We start from the raw sequence: 8,913 nt of genomic DNA on the forward strand, positions 1-8,913 counted from the left end.
TTTTTGGTATGCAAGAGCCTTCCAGCTATAAAATTCTTCAAGCTGTGAAATTCTCATTTCCTTTCAATATCTTCCAACCATCTTGGAAGTGGGTAGTTTTCAATTGGTAGTGGGTAGTGGGTAGTTTTCAATTCAAACCAATTTAGTTCTTCCATAAGGTCTGTTATAGCCCTAGGCTAGGTATTAAGAAATCCAAAGGAGATAAAATTCTTGTTCTCCCCAAACTTATAAGCTAATGAGAAGATAAACTGTAGTGTGAGGCAGAGAGCTCTGTAACATTTTGTTTATTTTAAAAATGGTTATTATTCTTTTAAACTCATCTTTGGTCATACAACCTTTGCTTGAACAGCTCTAGGAATAGGACATTCATTACTGGATACAGTCCCTTAATTTCACTTTTTAAAAGATTTTATTTATTCATTAGAGAGAGAGAGAGAAAGCAAGCAAAAGCAAGGGAGGAGGAGAGGGAGAAGAAGAGGGAGAAGCAGACTCCCCGCTAAGCAGGAAGCCCAATGCAGGGCTCAGTCCCAAGACCCCCAAGATCTTGATATGAGTCAAAGCAGACTCTTAACTGACTAAGCCACCCAGGCACCCTTCCTCATTCCATTTAGATTATGAGCTCCCTGAGTTCATGATCTGGGCTTTTCAGTTATGTGCTAAAAACGAGTCTGGGGCTGGCATGTAGTGTATAAATGTTTGATAAATGAAGAGGGGCCATAAGGAACATCTATGGAAGTAGAGATAAAGAGTTTCCTTAAAGACTGAAACTAATATAACACTGTATGCTAACTAACTGGAATTAAAATAAAAACTTAAGAAGCTAGAAAAAAAAACCTTCTCTGGCAACTATATATTTTAATATTTAAAAAATCTATCCAATTTATTGATTTTATATGCCCAAAGTATAAAACTGATGCACAAATAAAATCTAAATTTCAAGGGAAAAAAAGAATAAAGACATGACATTTCCGTGGACCCTAAAGGAATGGGCATTTGAGGTAGTAAGAACAGAGAAGCAAAGGTGTGGAGGTTGGATGCCCAGAGTTGGTTCTGATTTGCAACAAATTTTCTCCCTCTCATATTTGTCCCATACCACACATCCCTTTAAAAACAGGAAGAGTAAAACAAACAAAGAAACAAACAAACAGGAAGAGTAAACCTACAGATTTGTTTCATTAGAGCATGGTTTAAGATTTCGTATCATATTTCCATAACAAAGACCCAGACTAATTCACCTGTGAGGGCTCTTCCATCTCAAACAGGCTATAGTGATGATGGAAAGATGTCTTTGTTCTTGTCACCAGTCCAATTTTGGAAAACTTCCTACCATATTTGTGATTAGCCAGTCAAAGGCACTTCAAAGTGGGGTACTGTATTTCTCTATCCTTTTGTACATATTATAAATTCCACTATTATTCTTCTTATTTAATTCTTATTGAGTATATGCTATGTGTCAGGAGGTGAATCACCTCCATAAGTTCTCAAAGCAACTTTAAAGTATAAATATTATGAACCCCATTTTAGAGATGACAGACCTGATGCTTCAAAATGTCCCAAAGTCTCATTTGTGACCACTGAATAACCCTCCCTCCCACACTAATGTATGATTCAGGTAGCTCTTCACAACTCTGCTTACTTGATTCATTCCAAGCTTTTCTTGGTAATCTACTTAGAATTTTGAATTGAAACCTCTTCACCTTTCTCCCTAATTGAGGTGTATAAACATAAGTGTAAAGGTCTTACATATATTATTTCTTTGTTTTTTAACCTCCAACTCCTGTCTCACAAACTGAACTTAGACCAGATAAGCAAGCATTTTATAATAAACATAGTAATGCGATTTCATTACTGGAAATGTTCAAGCAAAGGCTACATTTCCTGCAGAGAGGATTGATTCAAGTCTTAAATGAAGATCATTCAAGTTGCTCCAATAGCTCCTTTCAGCCCTGAGATTTTGTTATTCTACCAATGTCATTATACATCTGAAAATATGGCATGAGTAAGACCATGAATATTTCATATTTTATATGGCTGGATCAAACCCTGTTGGGTCCCCAATGTTGGGTCCCCCAATAATGGGTCTGCGATTAAAGGAGCGAGACTGATACAAAGCGAAGGTCAAGCAAAGCTTTATTTCGCGCCAAGCATCGAGAATCAAACCGACCGTCTGGGGCCACACCTCTTACAGAGAGCGCGACCCCTCCCTGCCTCACAGACTAACTTTTATAGAGCAAAGGTCATGTGGTTGGGCCTGGCCACACACAGGTGGCGAATGAGATTGTAACAGACAGAGAAAGCTGCACAGTCATGCTAGGTCACACATAAGTGGCCAATTGAATTATAATTTACCCTATAGTAGACATTTGAACTAGCCTATCACCTTGTTGAGAATTGGTGTCCAAAAGGCGGGGGCCCATACTCCTTGGTAGCTAGGAAGACAGTATGCACGCTTTACTGATTGGATATCTCCACCTGACCGGACTCATCCCTGCATTCAGGCTGTTATCTCTATCTGACCTGACCCGCCCTTGTATTTGGGCTTTGTTACCTGGGACTGGTTTCCTGGACTTGCTTTTAAATACGTTCCCCTGGGGGCTGCAGTGTCAATTTAAGTTTCACTGCATAAACAACAAAATGGCTGTTCAACCAAGGTGGGACCACTCTGGCTAAATAGGTCCTCACGACCCAACATATCAGTGTATGCCTTAATATTAACCTATCCTAAGGACATCCCCTTCTAGGGGGATGGACATCTTCTAGGATGGTTAACATTTTACATGACTGAAAGCCTCCTTGCCTCCAATATTTATATATACATATATAAATTCCCTCATTTTATGTTATTTATTTTATTTAATGATTTCAAAACTTTTATTTTGAAATAATTATAGATATGTAAGAAATTGCAAGGAAACATACAGTATTGTCATTACATTTTTTAATGAAAATATATGGGATTTTTAATGTTAAAAGTAGTATATGTTCTCTGAAAAATTTCACATAAGTCAAAAGTACATAAAAAGTAAATGAAGTATCTTCACCTTCATAAAACACTCTGCTCAACACTGCTGTTAACAGTTTGGTGTGTGTTCTTCCAGTGCTTTGTTAAATTGCATACATGATGACCAAATAAAAGAAGCCAGCTTAACAAACAATCCCAGACTCCTTTCCATCCCTGCATAGCCCCATCGAAAAGCCCTATGATTGTAACAACAGCTCCAAATATAATAGTAGCTCCTGTTTATGAGTGTACCAGGATGTACTGGACTGGGTATTTGTACACATGATATATGTGTATATAGATATATGATATATAGAAAATATTTAGTAGGATTTGCAGGTGAGGAAACTGATACTTAAGTTTGTGCAGCTACTTAAGCAAGCCTGGAATTTAACCCAGGTCTATCTAATTCTGAAGGCCATTACCTTTTCAACTCATGGTCTATAGAGAATGTTCAATGGAATGAAGAGAGAGAGAAAACCAAATAGGGAAAAATATGTATATCTTTTTAATTTCCTAAGAATTCAGCCAAATTAACATTAAAGAAATAAAAAAACCCAAAGTTAATGTTAACACCATTCAAACCAATTTCCTGGAATTCTGCATATAAAAAGAGTCAAATTACTGACTACTTTTCCACCAGTTGTCCCTCTCCCTGGGCAGTCCCAGCATGAGAGCCCTGTGGTGTTCAACAGGCTAAGATTTCTCAGCATCAGTTCTGCCTCAAACATGGTATAGATCAGCATCTCTAAACCGCTGTATTTACTCTTAGGTTTGAGAAGAAGGTGGCTTTATAGGGGCCTCATAGGAAATCACATCCTTTCCCTAGCCTGTCCCATGGACAATATAAAGCCATTGTTAAAATTTGAGTTTCTTTCTATGAATATGATTGTCAGAATGGAAAAGGGCTGACCTTCACGAATCACCTCTCCAGGAGGGGCACATCAGGTCTTTGACCCCGCCATCACGAAGCCTGATACCCCCAATGGCATCTGATCCCCCTGCCTACTAAAGCTGAACAGGGAACCAAACCTTGAGACATAAAGTCTGCTCACTAACAACCCAGACTGAAGTCAGTAGAACAGGAAAAAAAAAATCTAGCACTTTGGTCCACAGAGATAAAAGAGATTGAGAAGGGACATTTCTGCTGAAATTGGGAGGACATTTAGATCCAGTTGTTTGGGTACAAACATCTTCCTGACCTGAGAAAAATAACAGCCTGTGGGGACATAAACGTGGCACCATGACCCCTCGGCCTGTGCTGATCTTGACATTCTCCTTTACTGTAAGAACAGAGGTCCCTTGGAAACCTTGTGGTGGCATTGGCTGTTTCCAATCAAACGGCAACAATTCTGCTTCTTCCCTTTCCCAGTCAATAAATCCTCCCAAAAGCAAATGAATGAGAATGAAATTATATAGGAATAACCCTGATTCTATGAGGTTGCTAACAAAGGGACTATGGGGAAAGGAAATCATTCACAAACTTTAGGCTCTATTACAGTTAATAAATTGCTTGCAGTATACCTCCCAAACACCAGTCAGTTGCAATATAAAGTATGTCCAGCTAGTGGGGGCACCTGGGTGGCTCAGTGGGTTAAGTGATTGACTCTTGGTTTTGGCTCAGATCATGATCTTCAGGATCCTGGAATTGAGCCCCACATCAGGCTCTGAGCTCACCAGGGAGTCTGCTTGATATTCTCCCTCTCCATCCCCCTCCGCCCCTCCCCCTGCTCTTGCTCTCTCTCAAATATATAAATAAAAACCTTAAAAAAAGTCCAGCTAGTGACTAAATGTTTCCAAATAGAATTTAATTATATTAATTTAAAGAAATATTTTGTGTGTGCCTATTATCACATTATAATGCATCATATAAAAATGTCCCAATGCTTTCTCCCTGAAAATTAGTCCTTTATGTCCTGTTTGTGAAAAATAAAGGACTAACACATTGTATTCCATATTATTTACTATAAACAAAATTTTAAATCATATTATTTCATGAAGGAATTCAGGCACCCCTCAGGTTTAGAGTAGAAAATGGCTAAAGTAATTCTACTCTGGTATTGTAGAATTCTACTCTGCTATTGTGGAAACTGACGTATGAATGGAAAAATATTTAAAATATGTCATTACATAAATGCCATCAAAATGATAATGAAAATATGCACAATATTTTGTAATATGCTCTTAAGAGATAGATATATCCTGACGCAGGGCACAATTTTCTCATTTGTGATGGTAAATAAACTACTTACCATTCACTCTCACAGAAAGCCTTTCTGGGGGCACCTTGGTGGCTCAATCAGTTGAATATCCTACTCTTGGTTTCACCTGGGTCGTGATCTCAGGGTCATAGGATTGAGCCCTCAGTCAAGCTCTGTGTTCAGCATGGAGTCTGCTTCCCCTCTCCCTCTCCTTCTGTCCCTCCTACCACTTGCTCTCCCTCTCTCTCTTAAATAAAAAAATTAAAAAATAAATAAATCTTAATGAGAAAGCCTTTCTTGCTTTGTAAGCAGGGCTTGCTTCTCTCTACTCTAGTTCCTGTAATGAAAAGGATACTCTCTGGAAAAACAGACTGCTGACTGCTGTGTCTCATGTGAAGGGTGTGCCATTCCAGGAGATGCCTTGAGCATATTCATTGCCTAATGCAGAAGTCAAAAGTTCTTTGATCTCTCAATGAATTCATTTTTCTAGAATGGACTTTCATAAATGCCTGGGACCAATCTTTTGAGAATACCCATGTCACCTCTAAGCAGTTGTTCTGGGATTCCTCAGAGTGCAAACACAACTCAAGGGCAACAGCCTGAATAGAAAGTATAGAAGTGATGAACAATTAATTCTCTCTTGGATTCATTAAAGTTGTGGCAATCATCTTTTCCCAGCATGCAATGAGGAGTTCGGCTTCCTTTCTCTTTAGGGACATGGATGAGTAAATTTCAGTACTAGATTTCTATTAGGAAGCTGGAGGTGATGGAAGCTTATGAGATTGGCTTCTCCTCATTATTATCAGGAAGAAGAGAGGGAAGTGTGGGTGTGAGCTTATCTGTTTGGATTCCATGAAGCATGGAGAGTTTTCCCCTCAGACTTGCACTCCTCCATACTCTATGCTCTGCCAGTGCATGTATATTGGAGCTATGGTACTAACAACCTACTGTTTTGGCACTAAGCCCCTCCTAGTTAGGGCTGCTCACCTGGATATGGTGCTTCCTTTCTTCCCCACCAACATCCTTACATCTTCATGTCCTAAAATTTCTGGCAGTACTCTGATTTGATGATGACATTATTAATTTGGAGTTCTAAAGGAGAAAAAAGCAGAGCCATCAAACAGCTCTGTAGGTTATAGTTGGGAAAAAGGCTGTAAGTTTGAAAATCTTGTATTTTACATCACCAAAATTAGGATAAAAACATTAGATAGTGTCAAGAGTTAAGTGTTTAAAGTTCAAACACTCCCTTAGCAACATGAATTTTTCTATACATGAAGGAAAAGTACAAAACTGGTGCTTATTAAAGTCCTTAAAATCATTATCCAACAGGGAAATGCAAACCAAAATTGCATTGATATAGTACTTCACACATACTAGGATGGGTGTACCAAAAAGAACATATAATAATAATGTGTTGGTGAGGAGGTAGAGAAATTAGAATCCTCATAAACTAGTAAGGTAAAATGGTGCACTGTTCTGAAAACAACTTGGCTCTTCTTCAGAATGGTAAACATAAGGTTATCATTTGATCAAACCATTCCACTCACAAGTATAAATTCCATAACCATAAAAATATATGTTCACTAAAAAGTGGTACCTAAGTGTTCATAGCAACTCATAATAGCCAAAATGTGGAAACAAACAAAATGTCTATTAAGTGATGAATGGATAAGTAAAATGTGCATATCCATAAAATGGAAATCATTCAGCAATAAGAATGAATGAAATACTAATACATACTACAATATGGATGGAATTTGAAAACACCCCAAGTGAAAAAAGCCAGACACACAAGGCACATACTATATGGTTTTATTTATATGAAACATGTAGAATAGGGATATCCATAGACAGAGCAGATTAGTGACTTTCTAGTGCTACTAAAATGGGCAAATATGGGGGGGTGATTTTTTTTTAATATGTGGGTACTGGATTTTTTTTTGAGCGGTGGTGGATTATGAAAATGTTCTCATATCAGTAGATTGGAAAACACAGGAAATTTTAGGTCACAATGTGTGAAATGCTTGGCACAGGTGTAGCTTGTTGTCCTGGTGGAATGGAGCATTACAGTTGTCAGAAGATTCTATATAGAAACCACTGTTATAATTGCAGCTAAAAGGCCCATGTTTTTATTATGCAAGGAATTTTTCAGAATGAAAACTTCATCTAATTGTTGATCTCATTAGAGAGCCCACATTCCCTAGTTAGCTTCCTCAGGGCACCCTTGACCTCCTTGTTTCTCAGGCTGTATATGATGGGGTTCAACATAGGGGTTATAACACAGAAGAACACAGAAATCAGGATATCCATGTCCAGGTTGTAGCCTATGTTGGTTCTGTCATAATTGAAATTGGCTGCTCCAAAGAAGACCACTACCACAGCAAGGTGGGATGCACAGGTAGAGAAGGCCTTGCTCCTACCCTGAGCAGAGGGAATCCTAAGAATGGCAGAGATGATGAGTATGTAGGACACTCCAGTAAACAGGCAGGGACTCAGGCCAATGGTGGCACTGGCCACATGAAGCACAGATTCATTCAGAGAGATGTCTGAGCAGGAGAGCTTCAGGAGCAGTGGAATGTCACAGAGAAAGTGGCTGATTTGGTTGGGTCCACAGAGCGTGAGTGTGGCTGCCAGTACTGTGTGTGTCACAGAATTCACCAGCCCACACAGCCAGGACCCAGTCACCAAAAAAACACAGACCTTCACACTCATGAAGACTGGATATTGAAGAGGGTGGCAAATGGCTACAAAGCGGTCATATGCCATAGCAGCCAATAAGACACCCTCAGTGCCGGCACATGTCACGAGGAAGAAAATCTGGGAAAGGCAGCCCTCATATGAAATGGTCTTCTTCTCCCGGAAGAAGTTCACCAGCATGACTGGAATGGTGGTGGATGTATAGCAGATGTCTAAGAAACTCAGGTTGCTGAGGAAATAATACATTGGAGTGTGGAGAGCAAGACTGATTCTAGTGGCTGTTATTATGAGCATGTTCCCCACAAGTGTTGTCAGGTAAATGATCGAGAAAACCAGGAAAAACAAACCCTGTAGTTTGGGGTGGTTGGAAAATCCCAAGAAGATGAATTCTGTCACATCTGTTTGATTGTTCATTTCAAACGGTGTCATAGCTACAAAACAACGAGGAAAAAAAGTAAAGTCATAAATAGAATGTACAAAGAGCACCCTAAATTAGCATGTTAACCTACAAGGTTACATCAAATAATGTTGGATATAGAATGGTCTGGACTGTGGATGGAGGTGTGTAGGAAAGTCTTCAGAGAAATCACAACTTCTCACTCAACAAATCCAGCCAGTTCAGGCCCGGGGACTGCCCATGGATTTACATCACTGCTGGTGGGTGAAAATAAATAGTCAAACCAACATTAAAATGTTGGTCAAATCCAGCAATAAACCACTAACCTCTTCATTAGAGTAAACTCGTGTAGCTTGATCTCATTGTCTTAGTAATATCTGCGATTGTTGCCCTTTCTGGTAAGCATCTCACTTTTCTTTCATTTTTTTCCCCAAGAAATAACATTTCATTGCAAAATTCTTTTAAATGTAGAAAGACAGGGGCACCTGGAATGGCTTAGTCATTAAGCACCTGCCTCCTAGGGTCTTGGGATTGAGCTCTGCATTGTGCTCCTTGCTCAGTGAGAAGCCTGTTTCTCCCTCTCTCTCTGGCTGCTGCTCCCCATGCTTGTGCTCTCT

The 8,913-nt window shown here is 39.2% G+C and overlaps 1 protein-coding gene across 1 annotated transcript; it reads right to left on the bottom strand.

Annotated features, from left to right (window-relative positions):
* Window positions 1-7,368: 7,368 nt before the first annotated feature.
* Window positions 7,369-8,328, bottom strand: LOC123950591 (olfactory receptor 5V1-like). The gene has a single exon (XM_046018640.1). The coding sequence runs from the start codon at window positions 8,326-8,328 to the stop codon at window positions 7,369-7,371; it is 960 nt and encodes a 319-aa protein (XP_045874596.1).
* Between the last annotated feature and the right edge of the window lie 585 nt (window positions 8,329-8,913).

Source organism: Meles meles, chromosome 1 (assembly GCF_922984935.1).
Source record: "Meles meles chromosome 1, mMelMel3.1 paternal haplotype, whole genome shotgun sequence".
In the NCBI taxonomy this organism is placed as follows: domain Eukaryota; kingdom Metazoa; phylum Chordata; class Mammalia; order Carnivora; family Mustelidae; genus Meles; species Meles meles.